Raw genomic sequence first — 25,692 nt, 5'->3', positions numbered from 1 at the left:
GCAGATTTATCCTTTCATGGCATTTGGTCCAGGCCTTCTCATTTTCATAGGCTTGTTTTCGAGCCTCTTTATAGGACTTGACCATCATGCTGGACATATTGGAGAACTCATTCAGAACAACCTTGATAGTTTCAGAAAATTAAGAAGATTCAGGAGGAAGACTTTCACTTTCGCTATCAGAAATTATTGATGCCGTTGAACTCTTGCCCTTTTTCCCTTTTACAGAATCGGGAACCCCTCCGCCTTTAATTGTGGAAACCCTGTTCTTAGCTGGCTCATTGCTGAGATCCACATTAAAGTACTTAAAGATGCATGTCAGAAACATACAATATGGGAGATTGGCTTTCTTATCACTGTGGACACAGTCCCACATGTGTCTGATCATAAGATAAGCAAAAGAGATTGAAGCAGAATTGAGAATAGCAAATAGCACAAGGGTGTCACAAACCGTAACCCTCTGGTAAGAACCACTTTGAGGCATCAAAACATGATTAATGATACGTTGAAGCAAGGCTCGCACAGGACCGAGAGCTTTATGGGTGAGATTTGTGCCTTCAAGGGCAGAAAAAATATTTGCACACCCGAGTCAGAGCCACTTGGAGGGAAACCCCAACATGGTTATCCCATTTACCAGACATGTAAGCCCTGGCTCCTTCATCTTGGTACCCCAAAGCCGCACTTACATTATCACGATTCAAAGTGAGGTGAACCTTTTAAACATATGAATGCAGTACACCATCATGAAACATCATGTTGGCATAGAATTCACATACCAAATTTGGGTAAACTGGTTTTCAAATTTTGAAAATAGGAGACCATTTCAGATCATCAAAATATGCAGTGAAATCAATGCCTTTTTCAGAAAGATTTTCTAGATTAACCACAAAAGAGGCACAGAGATTACGATTTACCAAGACTTGGGAGTGAAACTCAAAAGCAGCACAAGATATGAAATGGGCAGGATCAAAGTGGGAGTGGCTTTTAACATATTTATTTTTGAAGTCCAATGAGTCCAAGTTTGACGGTTCTCTAGTGTCATGAAAGATTGGCCTTTTTGAACGTTGAGTCCGACTTGAGGGATGAGGGGTGGAACGTCGTGGTAGTGGTGACGGTCGTGGAGATGGAAGTGGTGATTCTTCTTCCTCTTCAGGAACTTGCTCCTTTCCCTTTTTACTCCTTTTTTATGAAGCAGCTTCCTTCTTTGACGACGCCCTTGCATGGATTCCCTTCCATGCGAAGGAATCTGTTGAGTGAGAAGAGGGTGAAGATGTTGAATGTGAATAAATATGTATGTGTGTATGGAATTGTGGATCTTTGGAAAATGGAGGATTTGGGGTTATGGGGGTTCGGGTGCTACGGCGAGTGGCAAGTTTCTTCCTCATAATAAAGAGAGTAAAATGGAGAGGGGAAAGTCGAAGAGAGGGCCGAAGAGAGTGGAAGGTGGAGAGAGAGGTTAAACCATCATAAATGCTTAGTGGGAAAATCTCAATTAAAGCATTCAGCATTTAATGAAAAACAATTTTAACAAGGAATTTAAAAATCAAAAAGAATAACTGAAAGGACCTTTTCTTGAAAAGTGGGAGAAGATATGAGAAAAAGATTTGATTTGACAAAAACTCCCTTTTTTTGAAGATATGATGTGAAATCCTTCTTAAAAATAATTCATTAAAACCATGATGCCAAAAAAATTAATGAGCCAGTATCATGGAATGGGCTTCAGTCCAAGGTACCAAAGTTCAGTCTCTTCCTGTTTGAAGACTTATTGCATCATGTGCCAGATTTGTCTCCCTGCTGCCTATGAGACAAAAACAAACAGAGGCATGAAAATCACATTTTTTTCAACAAGACTTAAATCCATCATCCCAAGCTATTTCTTAATGAACAAAATTTATCTTCACATAGTGGTTTAGTGAAAATGTTAGCAAGTTGTTTGTTGAGATTTTACAAATTGGATATCAATAGTACCCTTTTGCACATGTTCCCTAATAAAGTGATATCGAACCTCAATGTGCTTGGTTCTAGAGTGCAGTACATGATTTTTTAAAATTTTTATTGCACTCATGTTATAACAAAACAGAGGTATACTATTGATTTTTAATTTGTAATCTTCCAATTGAGTTTTTAACCAAATTAATTATGAACAACATACAGCGACAGATATATATTCAGCTTTAGCCATAAACAGAGCAACCGTGGCTTACTTCTTGCTTGACCACATATTTAGTGAGCTTCCAAGGAAGCAACACATTCTGGAAGTACTTCTTCTATCCACTCGGTCTCCCGCATAATCTGCATCACAAAACTCCACTGCACAGAATTTATTAGATTTAGGATACCATAAGCCAAGATCACAAGTGCCTTTAATGTATCTAATGATTCTTTTAACGGCCGAAAGATGGGATTCTTTTAGGTGAGATTAAAACCTTGAACACACACCCATACTTTGAACAATATCCGGCCTAGAGGATGTAAGATACATGAGGGATCCTATCATTCCTCTATACTTTGTTTCATCCACATTTTTTCCATTTTCATCCTTGTCAAGTTTTGTGTTTGGATGCATAGGAGTTTCCATTGGTTTGGAATTTTCAAGACCAAATTTATTGATTAACTCTTTGGCATATTTACCTTGGTGAATAAAAATACCACTAGGAGTTTGTTTGATTTGAAGACCAAGAAAGAAAGTTAGTTCTCCCATCAAACTCATTTCAGACTCACTAGTCATAAGTTTTCCAAACTCTTCACACAAGGATTCGTTGGCTGAACCAAACACAATGTCATCCATATAAACTTGGACAAGCAAGATATCATCATTAGATTCTTTTATAAACAAAGTAGTATCGGTGGTACCCCTTTGAAAATTATTTTCCAACAAGAAGGCACTAAGTCTTTCATACCAAGTCTTGGAGCTTGCCTAAGGTCATAAAGAGCCTTTAAGAGTTTAAAAACATGATTTGGAAACTCTTTGCTTTCAAAATCGGGGGGTTGAGCCACAAATACTTCCCTATCTATAAAACTATTAAGAAAAGTACATTTGACATCCATTTGAAATATTTTAAAACCCTTGTGGGCAGCATAGGCAAGAAGCAACCTAATTACTTTCATTCTTGCTACTGGAGCAAATGACTCATCAAAATTAATACCTTCCTCTTGATCGTAACCTTGGGCCACTAGTCTAGCCTTGTTACGAACAACACTATCATCCTCATCCAATTTATTTTTAAAAATCCATTTTGTACCGGTTACCTTTTTACCATTTGGATTTGATACAAGAGTCCAAACCTCATTCTTTTCAAATTGTGCTAGCTCTTCCTCCATGGCTTTAACCCATGAGGGGTCTTCAAGATCTTGCTTCATATTGAGAGATTCTAATTGGGACAAAAAGGCAACATTACTTGGTTCCATTTGCTTCTTGCTTGAGGATCTAGTGGTTATGCCTTGTGAAGGATCACCAATGATGAATTTATGAGGGTAACCCTTCAAAAATTTCCATTCACATGGCCTTTGAGAAAAGGTTATGCCTTGACGAGTTTCAGTAGGCAACTTTGTTTTGGATTCTCTGGCTTGTTCAGGAGACAAAACAAAAATGTCTCTTTCATTCTGAAGAGACGTTTCTAGACAGACAGATTCAATAGCTGGGACAGACTTGGGATTTTCTTGGCTGGCTTGTTGATTCACATCAGTTTCACTACCTGCATCATCATTTAACACAGCACTTGGAATAGAGTTAAAATCACAAAAAGACACATGTATGGATTCCTCAATAGTTCTATGTTCTTTGAGGTAAATCCTAAATGCTTTGCTAGTGGTGGAATATCCAACAAACATTCCTTCATAAGATTTTGGATCAAATTTTCCAAAATTTTCTTTATTAAGTACAAAACATTTACATCCAAAAATATGAAAATACTTAAGATTAGGTGGGGTTCCTTTCTAAAGCTCATATGGAGTTTTCTTCAAACCTTTTCTAATGATGGTTCTATTAAGAATATAGCAAGATGTGTTACAGCTTCAGCCCACAAAACTTTTCGTACATCATTTTCACAAAGCACTTCCCTAGTCATTTCTTGAAGGCTTCTATTCTTTCTTTCAACTATCCCATTTTGTTGAGGAGTTCTAGGACATGAAAGGTTATGAGCAATACCAAATTCATCACAAAGTTTTTCAAAATATTGATTTTCAAACTCATTTCCATGATCACTTCTCAAGTGAGCAATTTTCAAATCTTTTTTATTTTGTATCTTTTTACAAAGAGAGAAAAAAGCATGAAATGCATCATTCTTGTGAGCTAAGAAGGGAACCCAACCAAATCTAGAGTAATCATCTACCACCACCAAACCATAGTATTTACCACCCAAACTTTGAGTTCTAGTTGGACCAAAAAGATCAATATGTAACTTTTCAATTACCTTTTTGTGGAAATTTCATCTTTTGGTTTAAAAGAAGATCTTACTTGTTTGCCTAGTAGACAAGCATCACAAGTAATATCCTTATCAAATTTAATATTAGGAATTCCTCTAACCAAGTTTGTCTTAACAAGCTTAGAAATTTGGTACATGCTTGCATGACCCAATTTCTTATACCAAAGTCATTTTTCAGATTCAAGAGAAGTGAAACATGTTACTTTTTGATCTTTTAAATCCTCTAGAGTTAATCCATATATATTATAACATCTTTTTGCTTCAAACAAAATTTTACCGGATTTTTCACAAATAACTAAGCAATCCAATTTTCTAAAAATAACCAAATAACCAAGATCACATAATTGGCTAATGCTTAGTAGATTGTGCTTTAATTCATCAACAAGCAAAACATCATTAATGAAAGAAGAGAAATTCTTACCCACTTTTTCCTATGGCCACTATTTTTCCTTTTTCATTGTCACCGAAAGTAACAAAGCCTCCATCATACTTATCAAGCTTGATGAAGAATGTTGACTTTCCGGTCATATGCCTAGAGCACTGATGAGCAGATAATTTATATGCTTTTTGGCATTATTTTTAGGTAGTTTTTAGTATGTTTTAGTTACTTTTTATTATATTTTTATTAGTTTTTATGAAAAAATTATATTTCTGGACTTTACTATGAGTTTGTGTATTTTTCTGTGATTTCAGATAATTTTTAGCTGAAATTGAGGGACCTAAGCAAAAATCTAATTCAGAGGTTGAGAAAGGACTACAGATATTGTTGGATTCTGACCTCCCTGCACTTGAAGTGGATTTTCAGGAGCTAAAGAAACCCAATTGGCGCGCTCTCAATTGCATTGGAAAGTAGACATCTTGGGCTTTCTAGCAATGTATAATAGTTTATACTTTACCCGAGATTCGATGGCCCAAACTGGCGTCTAAATGTCTACTAGAGACCCTTTTCTAGCGTAAAACGCCAGAACTAGCACCAAAGCTGGAGCTAAATGCCCAAACTAGCACCAAAACTGGCGTTTAAACTCCAAGAAGAGCCTATGCACGTGAAAGCTTCAATACTCAGCCCAAACACACACCAAGTGGGCCCCGAAAGTGGATTTCTGCACTATCTACTCATTTTCTGTAAACCTAGTTTACTAGTTTAGTATAAATAGCACTTTTTACTATTGTATTGATATCTTTGGATCACTTTTGATCTCTTGATCACGTTTTGGGGGCTGGCCATTCGGCCATGCCTGGACTTTCATCACTTTTGTATTTTCAATGGTGGAGTTTCTACACCTCATAGATTAAGGTGTGGAGCTCTATTGTTCCTCATGAATCAATGCAAAGTACTATTGCTTTTCTATTCAATTCACACTTATTCTTATTCTAAGATATTCACTCGTACTTCAATCTGATGGATGTGATGATCTATAACACTCATCATCATCCTCCCTTATGAATGCGTGCTTGACAACCACTTCCGTTCTATCTGCGAGAGCTTGAGTGTGTATCTCTTGGGTTCCTGGTTCACAACGCATGATTGTCTCTCCTGACAATAGAGCCTTTCAATTCCGTGAAATCAGAGTCTTCGTGGTATAAGCTAGAATCAATTGGCAGCATTCTTGAGATCCGAAAAGTCTAAACCTTATCTGTGGTATTCCGAGCAGGATCTGGGATGGGATGACTGTGACGAGCTTCAAACTCATGATTGTTGGGTGCAGTGACAGTGCGCACAAGGATCATTGGATCTTATTCCAACACAAGTGAGAGCCGACAGATGATTAGCTTTACGTAACCCGTAGCCGGACCATTTTCACTGAGAGGACGGACGGTAGCCATTGACAACGGTGATCCCCCAACATACAGCTTGCCATGTTTATCTAAACTCTCATAACATTCTGAATCCGCCCGACTGAGATTTACAGGATGACCATAGCTTGCTTCAAGCCAACAATCTCTGTGGGATCGACCCTTACTCACGTAAGGTATTACTTGGATGACCCAGTGCACTTGTTGGTTAGTTGTATCGGAGTTGTGTATCACAATTCCGTGCACCAAGTTTTTGGCGCTGTTGCCGAAGATTGTTTGAGTTTGGACAACTGACAGTTCATCTTGTTGCTTAGATTGGGTAATTTTATTTTATGTTTGAGCTTTTTATTTTTATTTTCAAAAAATACAAAAAAATTTAATAAAATCATAAAAACCAAAAATTTTTTTTATGTTTCTTGTTTGAGTCTAGAGTCAAATTTTAAGTTTGGTGTTAATTACATGTTTTAATTTTTCTAGCATTTTTTTGAAAACTCATGTATATGTTCTTCTTGATCTTCAAGTTGTTCTTGATGATTGTCTTTGTTTGATCTTGTGATTTTCTTGTTTTGTGTCTTTTCTTGTTTTCCATATGCATTTTTAATTTGTTAGTGTCTAAACATTAAAAATTTCTAAGTTTGGTGTCTTGCATGTGTTTCTTTTCTTAAAAATTTTTCAAAAATATGTTCTTGATGTTCATCATGATCTTCAAAGTGTTCTTGGTGTTCATCTTGACATTCAAAGTGTTCTTGCATGCATCATTGGTTTTGATCCAAAATTTTTATGTCTTGTGTTGTTTTTTTCTCTTTCCTCATTAAAATTCAAAAAAATAAAAAATATCTTTTCCTTATTTCACTCATAAAATTCGAAATTTTGGGTTGACTTAGTCAAAGATTTTTAAAATTTAGTTGTTTCTTGTTAGTCAAGTCAAAATTTCAATTTAAAAATTCTATCTTTTCAAATCTTTTTCAAAAATAAAATCTTTTTCATTTTTCTTCTTAATATTTTCGAAAATTTTAAAATTGATTTTCAAAATCTTTTTCTTATTTCCATCTCATATTTTCGAAAACTTTACTAACATTTAAGGATTTGATTCAAAAAATTTCAAGTTTGTTACTTTCTTGTTAAGAAAGGTTCAATCTTTAAATTTTAGAATCATATCTTTTAATTTCTTGTTAGTCAAGTCATCAATTTTAAAATCAAATCTTTTTCAAATCATATCTTTTTCAAATTTTAATTTCAAAATCTTTTTCTAACTTCTTATCTTTTCAAAACTTACTATTTCTTATCTTTTTCAAAACTGCCTAACTACTTTTTCACTTCTCATTTTCGAAAACCACTAACAATTATTTCAAAAATATTTTTAATTAACTAATTATTTTAACTTTAATTTTCAAAAACTCTCTCTCTCTCATCTCGTTCTATTTATTTGCTAACACTTCTCTTCTACTTATAATTCGAACCCTCTCTCTCCCTCTGTGTTCGAATTCTTCTCATTCTCCCTCTACCTCATTCTTCTATTCTTTTCTTCTTCTACTCACATAAAGGAATCTCTATACTGTGACATAGAGGAATTCTCTTCTTTTCTGTTCTCTTTTTTTTTCATATGAGCAGGAACAAGGATAAAGACATTCTTGTTGAAGCTGATCCTGAACCTGAAAGGACTCTGAAGAGGAAGCTAAGAGAAGCTAAAGCACAACACTCTGGAGAGGACCTGACAGAAATTTTTGAAAAAGAAGAAGACATGGCCGAACCCAATAACAATGGTGGAGGTGCAAGGATGATGCTTGGTGACTATACTGCACCAACTTCCAACTTCTATGGAAGAAGCATCTCAATTCCTACCATTGGAGCACAAAACTTTGAGCTTAAGCCTCAATTAATTTCTCTAATGCATCATAATTGCAAGTTTCATGGACTTCCATTGGAAGATCCTCATCAGTTCTTAGCTGAATTCTTGCAAATCTGTGATACTGTTAAGACCAATGGGGTTGACCCCAAGGTCTACAGACTTATGCTTTTCCCCTTTGCTGTAAGAGACAGAGCTAGGACATGGTTGGACTTACAACCTAGAAAAATCCTGAACTCTTGGGACAAGTTGGTCAATGCTTTCTTGACCAAATTCTTTCCACCTCAAAAGATGAGCAAGCTTAGAGTGGAAGTCCAAACCTTCAAACAGACGGAAGGTGAATCCCTCTATGAAGCTTGGGAAAGATATAAGCAATTAACCAAAAGGTGTCCTTCTGACATGCTTCCAGAATGGAGCATCATATGTATATTCTATAATGGTCTGTCTGATTTGTCAAAGATGTCATTGGACCATTCTGCTGGTGGATCTCTTCATCTGAAAACCCCTGTAGAAGCCTAGGAACTCATTGAGATGGTTGCAAATAACTAGTTCATGTACAATTCTGAAAGAAATCCTGTGAATAATGGGATGACTCAGAAGAGAGGAGTTCTTGAGATTGACACTTTGAATGCCATATTGGCTCAAAATAAAATATTGACTTAGCAAGTCAATCTGATTTTTCAGAATCTGACTGGATTGCAAGCTGCATCCGACAATGCTAAGGAAGCCTCCTCTGAAGGAGAATTTTATGACCCTGAGAATCCTACAATGGAAGAGGTGAATTATATGGGAGAACCCTATGGAAACACCTATAATCCTTCATGGAGGAATCATCCAAATTTCTCATGGAAGGATCAATAGAAGCCTCAACAAGGCTTCAACAACAATAATGGTGGGAGAAATAGGTTTGGCAATAGCAAACCTTTTCCATCATCTTCTCAACAACAGACAGAAAATTCTGAGCAGAGCCTCTCTGGCTTAGCAAATATAGTCTCTGATCTATCCAAGGCCACTCTCAGTTTCATGACTGAGGCACGGTCCTCCATCAGAAATTTGGAGACACAAGTGGGTCAGCTGAGTAAAAGAGTTACTGAAACTCCTCCTAGTACTCTCCCAAGCAATACAGAAGAGAATCCAAAAAGAGAGTGCAAGGCCATCTACACGTCCAACATGGCCGAACCTATAGAGGAGGGAAAGGCAGTGATTCCCAGTGAGGAAGACCTCATGGGACGTCCACTGGCCAACAAGGAGTTCCCTATTGAGGAACCAAAGGAGTCTGAAACTCATCTAGAGACCATAGAGATTCCACTGAACTTTCTATTACCATTCATGATCTCTGATGAGTATTCTTCCTCTAAAGAAGATGAAGTTATTACTGAAGAGCAAGTTGCTCAGTATCTAGGAGCAATCATGAAGCTGAATGCCAAATTATTTGGTAATGAGACTTGGGAGGATGAACCTCCATTGTTCATCAGTGAACTAAATGCAGTGGTTCAACTGAAGTTACCTCAGAAGAAAGAGGATCTCGGAAGGTTCTTAATACCTTGCAACATAGGCACCATGACCTTTGAGAAGGCTTTGTGTGACCTAGGGTCAAGTGTAAATCTCATGCCACTCTCTGTAATGGAGAAACTAGGGATCTTTGAGGTACAAGCTGCAAGAATCTCACTAGAGATGGCAGACAAATCAAAAAAATAGGCTTATAGACTTGTAGAGGACGTCTTGGTAAAGGTTGAAGGATTTTACATCCCTGCTGACTTCATAATCCTAGACACTAGAAAGAATAAGGATGAATCCATCATCCTTGGAAGACCCTTCCTAGCCACAGCAAAAGTTGTGATTGATGTAGACAGAAGAGAGTTAGTCCTTCAAGTGAATGAGGACTACCTTGTGTTTAAGGCTCAAGGATTTTCCTCTGTAAACATGGACAAGAAGCATGAAAAGCTTCATCCAATTCTCTCCATGCAGAGTCAAGCAAAGCCCCCACATCCAAACTCTAAGTTTGGTGCTGGGAGGCCACAATCGTGCTCTGAGCATCTGTGAAGCTCTGTAAGAGCTTCCTGTCATGCTATTGACATTAAAGAAGCTCTTATTGGGAGGCAACCCAATTTTATTTATCTATATTAATTACTCTTTCATTTTATTTCCATTGTTATTTTATGTTTTCTTTAGGATGATGATCATGTGGAGTCACAAAAACAACTGCAAAAATTAGAGCAAAATAAAAAATAGCATAAAAAATAGCACACCCTGGAGGACGAGCTTACTGGCGTTTAAACGCCAGTAAGGATACCAAAATGGGCGTTTAACGCCCAGCCTGGCACCATTCTGGGCGTAAAATGCCAGAACTAGCAGGCAGACTGGCATTTAAACGCCAGAAAAAGGCAGCAGACTGGCGTTTAACGCTAGAAATGCCACACAGAGGGCGTTTGAACGCCAGAAAGGTGCAGGGATGAGAACTCCTTGACACCTCAGGATCTGTGGACCCCACAGGATCCCTACCTACCCCAACTCACTCTTCCCCTTCTTCACACCTTTCCATAACGCCCTCTTCACCACTCACATCCATCCACTATTTTTCACCTACACCCACCCACTCAAATTCAAACCATTCCCTTCCCAAAACACTCCCAACCCCACATGGCCGAACCCTTCACACACCTCTATCTCCTCCATTTCTTCTTCTTCTCCTCCTTTCTTTCTTCTTTTGCTCGAGGACGAGCAACTTTTTAAGTTTGGTGTGGAAAAAAAGCATTGCTTTTTGTTTCTCCATAACCATTAATGGAATCTAAGACCGGAGAAACCTCTAGAAAGAGGAAAGGGAAGGCAGTTACTTCCAACTCTGAGTCATGGGAGATGGAGAGATTCATCTAAAAAACCCATCACTAGAAAGAGGAAGAGCACCAAAAGCACTAAGGATAGAGCACCAAGAGCACTCCATTATCCTCCATGAAATCAAAGAAGACCAAAGAGCCATGAGGGAGGAGCAACAAAGGCAAGGAAGAGACATTGAGGAGCTCAAACACTCCATAGGATCTTCAAGAGGAAGAACTAGCCGCCATCACTAAGGTGGACCCGTCCTTTAATTTCCTTGTTATTTGTTTTTTTTGTTTTTCGATTTTTATGCTTTATGTTTTTCTATGCTTGTGTCTTTATTACATAATCATTAGTGTCTAGTATCTATGCCTTGAAGCTATGAATGTCCCATAAATCCTTCACCTTTTTTAAATGAAAAATGTTCCTATTTGCAAAAGAATAAGAAGTACATGAATTTCGAATTCTATCTTGAAATTAGTTTAATTATGTTGATGTGGTGGCAATACTTTTTGTTTTCTGAATGAATGCTTGAACAGTGCATATTTTTTATAGTGAAGTTTATGAATGTTAAAATTGTTGGCTCTTGAAAAAAATGATGAAAAAAGAGAAATGTTATTAATAATCTGAAAAATCATAAAATTGATTCTTGAAGCAAGAAAAAGCAGTGAAAAATACAAAGCTTGTGAAAAAAAAGAAAGAAAAAGGCAAGGGTAAAGAGGATCCAAGGCTTTGAGCATTAATGAATAGGAGGGCCCAAAAGAATAGAATCCTTACCTAAGCGGCCGAATCAAGCTGTCCCTAACCATGTGCTTGTGACATGAAGGTCCAAGTGAAAAGTTTGAGACTGAGTGGTTAAAGTCGTGATCCAAAGCAAAATAGTATGCTTAAGAACTCTGGACACCTCTAACTGGGGACTCTAGCAAAGCTGAGTCACAATCTGAAAAGGTTCACCCAGTTATGTGTCTGTGGCATTTATGTATCCGGTGGTAATACTGGAAAACAAGATGCTTAGGGTCACAGCCAAGACTCATAAAGTAACTGTGTTCAAGAATCATCATACTGAACTAGGAGAATCAATAACACTATCTGAATTCTGAGTTCCTATAGATGCCAATCATTCTGAACTTCAAAGGATAAAGTGAGATGCCAAAACTGTTCAAAAGGAAAAAGCTACTAGCCCCGCTCATCTCATTAGAACTAAGCTTCATTGATGTTTTGGAATTTATTGTATATTCTTTTCTTTTTATCCTATTTTATTTTCAGTTGCTTGGAGAAAAGTAACAATTTAAGTTTGGTGTTGTGATGAGCGGATAATTTATACGCTTTTTAACATTATTTTTAGGTAGTTTCTAGTATGTTTTAGTTACTTTTTAGTATATTTTTATTAGTTTTTATGCAAAAATCACATTTCTGGACTTTACTATGAGTTTGTGTGTTTTTCTATGATTTCAGGTATTTTCTGGCTTAAATTGAGGGACTTGAGCAAAAATCTGATTCAGAGGCTGAGAAAGGACTGCAGATGCTGTTGGATTCTGACCTCCCTGCACTCGAAATAGATTTTCTGGAGATACAGAAACCTAATTGGCATGCTCTTAATTGCGTTGGAAAGTAGACATCTTGGGCTTTCCAGCAATGTATAATATTTCATACTTTTCCCGAGATTTGATAGCCCAAAATGGCGTCCAAACGCCCACCAGAGACCCTTTTTTCTGGCATAAAACGCCAGAACTGGCACCAAAGCTGGAGCTAAATGGTTAAACTGGTACCAAAACTGGCGTTTAAACTCCAAGAAGAGCCTATGCATGTGAAAGCTTCAACGCTCAGCCCAAACACACACCAAGTGGGTCCCGGAAGTGGATTTCTGCACTATCTACTCATTTTCTGTAAACCTAGTTTACTAGTTTAGTATAAATAGCACTTTTTACTATTGTATTGATATCTTTGGATCACTTTTGATCTCTTGATCATGTTTTGGGGGATGGCCATTCGGCCATGCCTGGACCTTCATCACTTTTGTATTTTCAACGGTGGAGTTTTTACACCTCATATATTAAGGTGTGGAGCTTTGCTGTTCCTCATGAATCAATGCAAAGTACTATTGCTTTTCTATTCAATTCATGCTTATTCTTATTCTAAGATATTCACTCGTACTTCAACCTGATGGATGTGATGATCTATGACACTCATCATCATCCTCCCTTATGAATGCGTGCCTGACAACCACTTCCGTTATATCTGCGAGAGCTTGAGTGTGTATCTCTTGGGTTCCTGGTTCACGACGCATGATTGCCTCTCCTGACAACAGAGCCTTTCAATTTCGTGAAATCAGAGTCTTCGTGGTATAAACTAGAACCAATTGGCAGCATTCTTGAGATCCGGAAAGTCTAAACCTTGTCTGTGGTATTCTGAGTAGGATCTGGGATGGGATGACTATGACGAGCTTAAAACTCATGATTGTTGGGCACAGTGACAGTGCATAAAAGGATCATTGGATTTTATTCCAACACAAGTGAGAACCGACAGATGATTAGCCCTACGTAACCCGTAGCCGGACCATTTTCACTGAGAGGACAGACGGTAGCCATTGACAATGGTGATCCCCCAACATACAACTTGCCATGGAAAGGAGTGTGAATGATTGGATGAAGGCAATAGGAAAGCAGAAGTTCAGGAGCAACAAAGCATCTCCATATGCTTATCTGAAATTCCCACTAATGAATTGCATAAGTATCCCTATCTTATTTTATTTTTATTTATCTTTTAATTATCTAAACTCTCATAACATTCTGAATCCGTCCGACTGAGATTTACAGGATGACCATAGCTTGCTTCAAGCCGACAATCTCCGTGGGTCGACCCTTACTCACGTAAGGTATTACTTGGACGGCCCAGTGCACTTGCTGGTTAGTTGTATCGGAGTTGTGTATCACAATTCGTGCACCAAGCACCCACTATCCATATACCACATGTTGTCCTTTCTTTTGGATGATAGGCAAACCTACAAAACAAGCTTAAGTGACCTTAGGTATCCAAATCTTTTTGGATCCTTTAATGTCAAACCATCTTCTTTGTCCCAAGCCATTATAATCACAAATAATTTTGTAAACTTTATCTCCAACCATCCTTTCACTTATGAAGCATTGAATAGGAAAATGTCCATTCTGATTGCATAATCTACAAAATTTTTGAGTAGCTGTTTTTCTAAAGCTTGTTGGGTTTTGAAACCTTGTGTCATCCGAAGAGGATGCCATGTTGGTAAAAGAAAAGTTTTCAATGAATTTTTTAGATTTGTGAAAACCTAAACCAGCTTTATCATAAAGAGGTTTTTGGCTAGCCAAGAGTTAATTTAAATTTTTAGAACTTTGAGCAAAGATGAATAGGTCCTCTTTAAGTCTTTTTATCTCTTTATGTAGCCACTCATTTTCTTCAAAATAATTTAGATTTGCAGTCACAGAATGATGATATTCACAGCTCTTAAGTTCAACTTTTAACCGCTTGTTTTCTTTAATAAGATCAACAGCAGTTTCGACTTCCCTTAATTTATCCTTAAGAAAACCATTTTCAACTTTTAGTATTTCTATTTGAGACTCAAGATCTTGGTTTTCATTTAGGAAACATTTGATCTTTTCATAAAGATGATCAATCATAAGATGAAGGTCTTCAGTTGAAGGTTCAGGAAATATTACCTCATCAACTATATCGGCCATGAGACACGTTTGAGACTTGGTTTCTGTTTCATCATCTTCATCAGATTCGTTCTCCAAGTCCTCCCAAGATGCCATGAGACCTTTCTTCTTTCCTCTTTTCGGCTTGTCCTCCTTCTTCAGTTTTGGACAATCAGATTTGAAGTGCCCAATTTCTTTACAGTTGTAACAGATCACTCTGCTGATTTCCCTCTTTGGCTTCCTTGAGCTGCCTCCTTTGTTTCGTTCCTTCAGCTTCACTATTTTTCTGAATTTTTTAGCAAACAAAACAAAATCATTTTCAGATGAGTTATCACTGGATTCATTATCTAGAGGTTCAGTAACAGATTTGAGAGCGATTCCTTTCTTTTTTATGTCCTTTTTCAAATATGTGTTTTCAAAGGCAAGTAAATTTCCTCTCAAATCATCATAGGTCATGGTATCAATGTTACTACTTTCAGCTATCACTATTGCTTTGGTTTCCCACTCTTTTGTGAGATATCTCAATATTCTCCTCACAAGCACAAATTCAGAATATGTGATCCCCATAGCATCCAAGCCAGTGACGATGACGTTGAATCTTTTAAACAATTCATCTATCGTCTCTCCTTCCTTCATTGAGAACATTTCATATTCTCTATTAAGCATGTTTATTCTAGATCTCTTGACTTGAGTTGTGCCTTCATGAGTGATTTGAAGTTTGTCCCAGATTTCCTTCGCTGTTGTACATCTTGAAACCCGTCGGTATTCCTCGAAGCTGGCCGCACAGTTGAGCAAGTTGATTGCTTTGGCGTTGAGTTCTACTTTCTTTCTGTCATTATCATTATTCCAATCAGCTTCACCTTTGAGAGTCACTACACCATTAGCTCCTGTAGTGGTTGGAAACTGTGGACCTTCCAGGATTATCTTTCAAAGTCTGTAATCTACAAATTGAACAAATATCTTCATTCTTTCTTTCCAGTAATTGTAATTCTTTTCATTGAAGAATGGAGGTCTGTTGCTTGACTGCCCTTCTGTCAGAGTATAGGCCACAAAATTTGAGCCACTGTTAGCCGCCATTGGGATCTTTTTTTCTCCAAGCTGCAAAGCTTGATCTCTTTGAGACCAAACTCTGATACCAATTGATGGTAGTCAGTGGCTAAGAGAAGGGGGGTTGAATCTTATCCCCTCTTTGCTGAATATTAATTGCTACTTTTTCAAAGAAACTTTAGGAGATATTTCTGCTTTTGTCTCATAACAAGTCAAGAGACATTTTCTTTTTGTCTCGTAACCAGTTGGGAGATATTTTTCATTTTTGTCTCCAACGCAACAAAAATAGAATAGGAATAGAAGAGAAAGAGAGAATCACACCCAGAAGTATTAGCTGCTAAGTGCAATGCAGCCTACATCCAGTCTCCATCACTGTACATCAATTCTTCCCTAGGAACTATCTATTCCTATCTGAGATAAATCCAGATTGTATCTCCAAATCTGAACATGACTTGGACTCCTACCAAGCTTTCAACCGTAAAGTGCTAACCCAACTTGCAAGGCAATCCCCACAGGATCATGAAACACAATATATAGATGTACAAAGAAACTCTGAGACATCTATAGTTTTTTCTTTAATTTTGCTCACTGCCTTTTTCCTCTCACTGGCTTTTTCTTACAAACCTCTCCATGTTTGCATTTTACCATGAGACTTAGACAGACAAAACTAAAGAAAAGAAAATAAAATGAAACTCATTGAAGGAGAAGAACTCTGTTAGCTTCGGGTAGCTATGAGAACTCTGTGCTTTCTCTCCTTGCCTCAACCCTTGGCTGTTCACCCTTATTATAGAAGGAAAAGCTTTCAAGATTGAAACCGGTTCAACCAAGTAACTTCTTCTCCAACCCAGAGTAGCAGCGGTTCGGATAGAGAGAAGAGAGAGGGAAAATTGAAAGCAAACCAACATGCATGTACCTCTCTCAACCCTTCTCATCAAGTTCCTTCAATCTGAGTCCTTGATCTTGACTTTGGTTCCAAGAAAAAACTCTGACCCTTGATGAACCTCTGATCCTTAACAGCTCCTTCCTTTCTATATTTGCTTCTTCCTCTTCGTAGCTATAGTAGCTATCTTCTATCTTGGAATAACAAAAATGGAAATGAGCTTTACCCACTGAAATATTCTTCTCTGATCGAGGTGGATCTTTCCTATTCTTGGCATGGAAGATCTTGAAGCTCCTCCTCAATATCTTGCCTTCAATGGAAAAGATCTAGCTACACCATGCTTTGGATCTTCCTTCTTCATAGGCCATCATCAACCTAGCATTTTCTTCTTCCATTTAATTTACTGTATCTATACTTCTCTTCTGATAACTTGTTCACTCTTCTTTCCTGAGTGAAGTGACTGAATAGCAAAGGAGAGAGAGGAGAGAGAAGAGACAAAGCATTCAATATAAAATTAACTCAATTTAATTTTCAGTTTCGGTTACCTATGCAATTAACCAAGTTTGATTTTGAATTCCAATCCACAATGGGAAGTAGGGTTTACAAAGAATAATTGTTGGTTTACAAAGAATAATTAGTGGCCAAGGTTTTAGGAATAGTAGCTGAGTTATAACGTCCACGTCATATTCAATTGGGCTGTGTTTGTTTCTGAGAACAGGACATGACAAGATACTAAGAACAAGATATAAAGAATAGAGACACAAATTTTTGTGTTCTTGTATTCTATTTGGTGATAAACTAGAATAAAGTATGAAAATCTATTTTATTCTCATTTCTTTCATTCAAAAAATTTGAGATGAAAATATAATAATAAAAAATATAATTATAAAAAATTAACAAGAATAATGAAAGAAAAAATAAAAAATAAGTTGTGTTCCTTGTAGTGTCCCCGTGTCCTTTCTATCAAGATGGACACAAAATACACTAATTTAGTGTCTCTGGACACATTGTTTCTATCTATGTCTCTTCTGACAAACACGATTTTATGTCTCTGTGTCCCTGTCTCTGTAAACAAACGCAACTTTGTAGTTGTTAATTTTTATGTACTCCTCCCTTATTATACTTCATAATTTTTAGGGATCAATATTATTTTGGTCCCTAATGTTGAGGGTCAGAATCAAAACCATCTCAACGTAATTTTTTATTTAGAATCATCCATAATATTTTTTTGTATTAAAATTGTCCTCTTTAATAAATTTTTTTATTTTATTACTAAGTTACCCCTATTAATAAAAAAATTTATAAAATTAAAAAAAAAACACACGAGGGGCAGGGGAGAAGGGAAAAGGGAAAGGGCGCGAGGGAGTGGGGGAAGGAAAAGGGGAAAGGGAGAGGGGGAAGGGGGGAAGGGGGATGGCGCCGGCGAAGGGGGAGCTTTTTGCTTCTGCTTGAGCTTCAGCTTCTGCTTTTGTGATTGCTGCGTCGCGGGAAAGGGGAGCCCAACGTGAGGAGGGTGGCGCGCGAAGGAGAGAGAGTGATTTGAGGCTGAGTTAGGTTCCTACCATCGCCGATCTACCCAGCTGCCATCGCTTCGTCGCCCACGAGCTGCCAGTGGTTCTGCTTTGGCTTCTGCATCTGCTTCTTCTTCTACATCTGCTTCTTCTTCTTGCTTCAGTTCTGCTCCTTGCTTTGGCTTCTACTTTCTACTTCTGCTTGAGCTTCTGCTTGAGTTTCTGCTTCTATTTCTTGTGCTTCTGTGACTGCTTCTGCTTCTACTTTTAATTCTGATTTTGATTTGTTATTTTCTGATTTTATTGTTGTTGTGTGTTGATTTGTTGAATTTTCTGATTTCTTGATTTGTTGAATTTGTGTTGATTTCATTGATGTTATTATTTTTTGTGGTGGAGGTGCTGGTGCTGGTGGAGAAAAATGTGCTAGTGGTGGTGGTGGAGGGTATTTTTGTCCGAAAAAAGTTAAAAGAACGATTTTAATACAAAAAAATATTAAGGATGATTCTAAATAAAAAATTATGTTGAGACAGTTTCGATTCTGACCCTCAACATTAAGGATAAAAACAATACTTATCCCTAATTTTTATGTATTTCGTTAATTTCCATTCACTGTATATTCTTTTGGTTTAATTACTCTGTTGGTCCCTATAGTTTCGCGAATTTTTCAATTAGGTCCCTATACTTTTTTTCCTTTTAATTGAGTCCCTGCACCAATTTTTTTTTTTCAATTAGGTCCTTACCGTAACAAAACCGTTTGATTTAACGGAATATTCCATTCCTAAATTGAATATTCTCTCAATTTTTTCTAAATTCATAAATTATGTCTCTTTTTTATTTTGACAAAGACAAAATTAACCCATTTCCTCTTCTTCCACCTTTCCATCTCCCTTCTCTGCTCCTGCTTCTCTCTCTCACCTTCATTCCTCCCACTTCCACCGCACCCCCTCCTTCCATTCCAATTCCACCCCTGACCACCTTTCCTTCCACCTCCCAAAGTGGACCAACCCCACCTCTTATAAACCTCGTAACAGCAGTTATATATGGATTTATTACCCTCACCTGAGAGCACATGAATGGCCAACACAAAAGTTGTCTTTTTTGGATTAAACCCCATTTCTTTAATCTCCTTAGAAAGCTTTGCAAAGTTTTTCTTTTTCTGCATCAATGCCTCCGGGAAATGAGTCAGCAATAGCGTAACACATGATTTAGGAACATCCATCTCTTTTAGGAGATTGGGGTTTGGTACGAGGTTCTTCTTGTGATCCTCGAGGAAGACTCAAGATGTGGGCTTTAATGAAGCTGCAACCTTTTCATCAGAAATCAACACACTCTTGAGGAAATTGTAAGAGGGTATAATCTGTTTCTCCAAGCTCCGGGTCAAAAGGGTTGGGTCAGCGGTTAGGGTTCTTGCGAGGTTGGTATTGGAAATCCCAATGGAGAGGAAAAATTGAAACTTTGGCAAGAGGATATTTGGGTTTGCTAAGAGGAACAATGGGCATTTTCTGATGAGGTTTGAAATCTGGGTATCTGTGAAACCATGCTCCCTGAGAAGGGTGAGAACTGAGTCTGGTCTTTCAGCAGAAGGAAGGTGAAGTTTTTGGAAAGTAAGAGCAGCAGTGTCTGGAGAGAGACCACATGAGTCAATCAGGTATGAGATTGTGAAATTGGGGTGGTGAGATTGGACTATGCTGCAGCGGGAGATCATTGGTTTAGGGAGTGATAATCATGATGATGGTATCTGGAAGTGGATTGTGGGATGAAATGTGTCATAGTACAACCTAGGCATACGGAATTGGATTGCTTTCATGGTATTCACTACTCAGTGGATAAGAGTCTCAGAATGGAAGTGGGAAGTGTGAAGTGATAGCAAATTAGAAGCTAGCAGAGAAAGGATCCTTTATTCTGCTTCAGCTTCATTTTATTTTTACTTCATTATACTTCTGTTTTTGAATTGGTTTTACTTCTATTCAATGATTATGTTAAACAAAATTGATTGTGTTAAAAAATTCTGATTATGAGTTTTGATTATGTGTTTTGTTTGTAATTAAATGATTATATCATGACAAAAATTCTATTTTTGATCATGCTAAAAATTAATTATGACAAAAATTTTAGTTTTGAATTTGTGTTGTATAACCATTTCTGCCATGAAAGAAGGGAGCTTGTTGGTAGAAGAAGGGTGGAGACAGAAAAAGAGGGCGAGAAGATGATGGAGGTGAGGGTAAAAGGAAGAAGATAAGGAAAGGGGTGAGGGTAAATTAGTAAATTTATATTTTATAAACGTTTTTTTAACTTTTACCGTTAATAAGGACTTAATTAAAAAATTTAATATGGTATAGGCACTACAAGAAAAGAGAGCTATTTTAACATGATTTTTTTTAACGGCCATAGTTAAGTGTAAAAATTAATATATATTTTTGACAAATATCATAAATGTCAAATTTTCTATGTTTTTTTATGAATAATTTGATTGTAGAAAATTAATCCTCAATTTTGACACTTATTTATTTTCAACTTACTCTATTATTCTTTTTCTTCGTTGAGCTCCGTCAATTTTGGCATCACACTACTCTCAATTTAGGATCATATTACTCATTCTTCATCTTCAAAATCTCAGTTTATTCTTCAGTTTCAAGATCTCATCTCATTCTTTGTTAAAATTTTTTGTTGATAATTTTTTATGGTCAATAAGTGTCAAAATAAATAGTATTTTTGACGATTAATAAGTATCACAAAAAATATATTCTCAAATTTTTCTAACAAATTATTTTTGACGGCCAATATTTATCAAAATAAGATTTAAACTTTTTTTTACAATTACTTATATGTCAAAATACTATTTTTGACAAAACTTTTATTAACATATTTTCACAGTTAAAATAATGTCAAAATTTATTTTTTTGACGAATTTTAATTTTTTTGACACATAATAATCCTAAAAAATAGTCTATATTGTTGTAGTGAGGGACTCAATTAAAAGGAAAAAAAGTATAGGGACCTAATTGAAAAATTCGCAAAACTATAAGGACCGACAGAGTAATTAAACCTATTCTTTTTCTTATAGTGGTGGTTGCGAATTTGGGATAAAATACATTCTTTATAAATTATAATTATGCTCACAGTGTCAGCAAAATTTAAGTAAAAAAAAGTTTCTATTTCACATGAATACGAAATTAAGAGATAATACACAAAAATGTCAATTTTTCTAATATGATGCGAAATGGAAAATAAAAAAAATTATTTAAATAAATAAAAAACCTCAACAACGTGAGCACGTGTTTGAAATTTTGTAGTGTGTATATATATGATAAGAACAAAAGTTAATTAAAACTTTTGACAAATGACAATCAATTAAATTATTGATTGACTTTTTAAATAATAGACATACACTATATACCGGTCTTATTACGGAGATAATGAAATTCAGAAGGGAAAAAACCTTCATGTTTTTAAAATTTTATAAATTATATATTTAAAATTAATATATATATATATAATATTTATATTAATTGTATACTGTTTTTTATTATTATTCTCTTAGATTATCTTAATATAGTAATAATTAGTCTATTAAGATGGCACCATTAGATGAGAAGACGCATTGAACACCCACCTTGACACAGTGCATATATATATGAAACTTAGGCTTCATTAAATTAACTTCTCAAGGCTTTTCAATCCTTCTTAATTTAAGCAATCCTAAAGTACTTATCTAGTGAGTGTAAACTTTGAACTATGGCAAATGGCAAACCCATTTGTAAGATATATTGGATTACATAAAATTAAATAAACATAAAAAAGGAAGAAGAAACGTTGACTAAATATACATATGTTGTTGACTACTCAATCGGTCACATCTTATCTTATCAATGCCACAAATTTCGTATGAATTTTGGGGCAAACATGACCTATGCATGCGAACCAGTATGCATATTTTTTTTTCCAATGATATTTTTTAATTTAATTAGTTGATCAATAATTAATTCGTTATGAATTTAAATTTTATCTAAAAATTTATTATTGATCGATGAATATTACTGAATATATAAAATAAAATTCAAATTTTTAATATTTATTTAAAGTAACTAGTGAATTACCCACTAAACTCATTTAAATTAATTATTAGTAATTAAGTATACCTCATTCCACCAACACGCATGTCAAAAAGAACAATTTCAACATATATATTCTTAATTATTAGTTTGTTGGTCATCTACGCTAGTGCACGAATATTGAATACATCATACCTTGACTAAAATGCATGGAAAGACGTGACTGGGTTGACTTTAATTCATATACTTTGACTCACACTATATATAAGTTAGGTATGTATATGCTACAACATTAAGAAGCCTCAACAATTTTCCGTGAAATTAAGCGCAACAATTAAGATATGGATGCAGTGACTTCTAATTATTATTATTATGCTTTAGTTTTTCTTTTAACATGCATTATAATCCATGTTTTAACTTCACTCATCAATGGAAGATCAAACCATAAACTTCCACCAGGTCCTTACCCTCGTCCCATAGTTGGAAACCTCTTTCAATTGGGTGAAAATCCTCACCGTTCGTTGAGCAACCTTGCAAAGATTCATGGCCCAATAATGACCTTAAAGCTTGGCCAAGTAACAACCATAATAATCTCTTCACCGGAAATGGCCAAAGAGGTTCTCCAAACCCATGATCATTCACTTTCTGATCGTCCCATTCCCCAATCCTTAACCGTCCTGGATCATGCTTATTATGGCATAGGGTTCTTACCCAATTCATCACCTCTCTGGAGATACTTGAGAAGAATATGCAACAATCAACTCTTCACAAACAAGGCTCTAGATGCAAGCAAATTCTTAAGGCAAAAGAAACTTAAAGAACTTGTCAATGATGTCTATCATAGTAGCCAAACCGGTGAAGCAATAGATATTGGTAAAGCGGCTTTCAAAACCGGGATTAACTTTTTATCAAACACTATTTTCTCCATAGATTTCGCTCAATCTATAAATGATGCCGGAGATTACAAAGATATAGTGGTGAGTATCTTGAAAGCTACCGGGTCACCAAATTTGGCTGATTTTTTTCCGTTGTTGAGGTTTCTTGACCCACAAGGCATCAAAAGGAGCTATGGAATTTGCATTAGGAAGTTGTTTGTTCTCTTTGACAAGTTGATTGAGGAAAGGTTGAAGATGCGAGAAGGGGTGAATTATGCAACCAACAATGACATGTTGGATGCTTTGCTTGACATCTCCCAAGAAGAGGATAGCAAAGTCATGGACAAACAACAGATTAAACACTTACTCCATGTATGTTTTCTTCTCCCAACCTATTTAATTTACAATTATTGTCCCGTGTATATTAAAAATGAACTCTACTACGTATACACCAAAATCAGTCACCAAAGTTAATTATCAGTATAAAATACATGCTAGAATATAAATACACATTGAAAAATAAATTAAATCACATATATATTTAGGGAAAGTCTAGGGGGCCAGCAATTCTACTGAATTTTGGCCAGCATGTAACCAGCAAAAAAATGTGAGTCATTGGATGAAATCTCACACCAATCTCACACCATCAAATCATCATTGATGTTTAGTTGATGACTAACAATCACAAAAGTTGCTGTCCCCCTAACATTGCTCATATATTTATACACAAATACATTGATGGCTGATTTTAGTAGTTGATTTTAGTGTACGAATAATATTTTTTATTAAAAATATTAGAATAAGCATTAGATTGTTTTGATTATATACAGAAATCTAACTATTAATTTTTAGAAGAATTATAAAATTAAAATTCAATTAGAAATTGAGTAAAAATATAAATTATAACTTCTAAAAAAATTAACTAAATCTAAATAAATTATTTGGATGAGTTAAGTAAAAGATAAGAATTCACATACAATTATTTTTATATAAAGTTAACAGTTAAAAATAAATTAAATAACATGACAATTTTCTTTTTTAAAGATAGGAAGACTCAAATCCGCAATCTCTAAATGAGTATGGAGATATTGTGCTATTTGAGTTCTAACTCGTTGGCACCGTCTCCCCATACTTATCTAAAACTCGTAGGTTCGAATCTCCTTATTTTTAGAAAAAAATAATATGACAAATTATATAAAAATAAATATTTTTAATTATCAAATTTATATAAAAATAAATGCACACGGGTTTACACTTTAGTAGTTCAATATAGATAACTCAAAAAATGATTGTGTATTCTATTTTTTAGCATTGAATTTTAACCAATAAGTATAACTATGCTTTTATATTATACAGGATTTATTTGTTGCCGGAACCGATACAACTTCATATTCATTAGAATGGGCAATGGCTGAGTTAATTCATAATCCAGATATTATGTCAAAGGCCAAAAAAGAAGTTGAAGAAGCTGTTGGAATTGGAAACCCAGTAACAGAATCAGACATTGCAACACTCCCTTACTTGCAAGCAATAATAAAAGAAACCCTACGCTTGCACCCACCAGCACCACTCTTGCTTCCTAGAAAAGCTAAGGTTTCTGTGGAACTCATCAATGGCTACACCATTCCAAAGGGTGCAAACATCATGATCAATGTGTTTGCCATTGGTAGGCATCAAGAAACTTGGGAAAATCCAACTCTGTTTTCACCAGACAGGTTTATGGGAACAAATGTTGATGTTAAGGGAAAGGATTTTCAGCTGACACCATTTGGAAGTGGTAGAAGAATTTGTCCCGGGTTGCCATTGGCTATGAGGATGTTGCATTTGATGTTGGGAACTTTGATTAATACTTTTGATTGGAAGCTTGAAAATGGTATGAAACCTAAAGAAATGAACATGGAGGATGTTATTGGAGGAAATGCTCTTAGAAAGAAAGATCCATTGAGAGTTATTCCAGTCAAAATTATTAATTAAATAAAACAAATTAGCCTGCCAGAATACCTGTCTTGTTTATTGTAAGATAGTTAATTACTCTGTAATGTTTGTAATCTTAATAAGTGTTCATGTGGCTGAGGCATGTAGAGAGAAAACTACTAAGTACTATTGTATGTGAAATAGTGGAAAACTTCTAGAATGAATTAACTTTTTTATTTATTGTCTACAAATTTATCTACATACATCAAATTATCTGTGTAAAATACATCAAATTAGAGAACTTACTTAACAGAAATCTGCATAAAAGGAGCAATTCTATTTCAATGTCATTAGTTTGTTGAGTCAGTTTTATATCACTTTTTTTATTATGTTCTTGAATTAGTTGACTCTAGGTTCTTATATTAGTTTTTAACTTTGGGCCTTTTATTTCTCTAATGTGCAGTATATAAATAGCACACATGTAAATTCTACTAAGGCCAATTATATTCTGCAGAATCATTTCATTTTACATTCACTGCAAGTTTTCTTTCCTTTTCATTCTTCAATTAGAACCTCTTCTATTTTTACGTTCATTGCTAAAACTTCAATATGGTATTATAGAGCTCAGGTTCTGAATCCTCCAATGACTGCTATCATCCTCTTTTAACTCTTCATCATCCAATACTTTTTTTGCATCCATTCTCGATTTAGTCCCAAATCTGGCCCTGTTTCCTTGATTGAAGCTGAAGCTTTATTGCTAGCACATGAAGATATGATTCAAAGATTCCGAAAGAGTGAACTTTCGCCTTTAGTTCAAGCAACTTTCACAAATCCGTCTTAGTTTGGCAATCAAGCAAACTTTACAATTCC

The 25,692-nt window shown here is 35.7% G+C and overlaps 1 protein-coding gene and 1 non-coding gene across 2 annotated transcripts; one reads left to right on the top strand and one right to left on the bottom strand.

Moving 5' to 3' along the window:
- Positions 1-8,358: 8,358 nt before the first annotated feature.
- On the bottom strand, positions 8,359-8,466 carry LOC127748204 (small nucleolar RNA R71). The gene has a single exon (XR_008010146.1). It is a non-coding gene; the product is annotated as a small nucleolar RNA R71 (small nucleolar RNA).
- Positions 8,467-22,342: 13,876 nt separating this feature from the next.
- Positions 22,343-25,058, top strand: LOC107488471 (cytochrome P450 76T24). The gene is made up of 2 exons (XM_016109221.3): positions 22,343-23,280; positions 24,265-25,058. The coding sequence occupies exons 1-2, from the start codon at positions 22,375-22,377 to the stop codon at positions 24,880-24,882; spliced, it is 1,524 nt and encodes a 507-aa protein (XP_015964707.1). The 5' UTR covers positions 22,343-22,374; the 3' UTR covers positions 24,883-25,058.
- Positions 25,059-25,692: the final 634 nt, after the last annotated feature.

This window comes from Arachis duranensis, chromosome 5 (genome assembly GCF_000817695.3).
Source record: "Arachis duranensis cultivar V14167 chromosome 5, aradu.V14167.gnm2.J7QH, whole genome shotgun sequence".
Classification (NCBI taxonomy): Eukaryota; Viridiplantae; Streptophyta; class Magnoliopsida; order Fabales; family Fabaceae; genus Arachis; species Arachis duranensis.
Note: the sequence above shows the minus strand (reverse complement) of the source record. Positions and strands in the feature narration are given on the sequence as shown.

What these genes read in the sequence shown, in the direction of transcription:
- LOC107488471 (XM_016109221.3), top strand. Translation starts at nt 22,375, where the DNA reads ATGGATGCAGTGACTTCTAATTATTATTATTATGCTTTAGTTTTTCTT. An exon ending in AGATTAAACACTTACTCCAT is followed by an intron (nt 23,281 to 24,264) that starts GTATGTTTTCTT and finishes TATATTATACAG; the next exon opens with GATTTATTTGTTGCCGGAAC.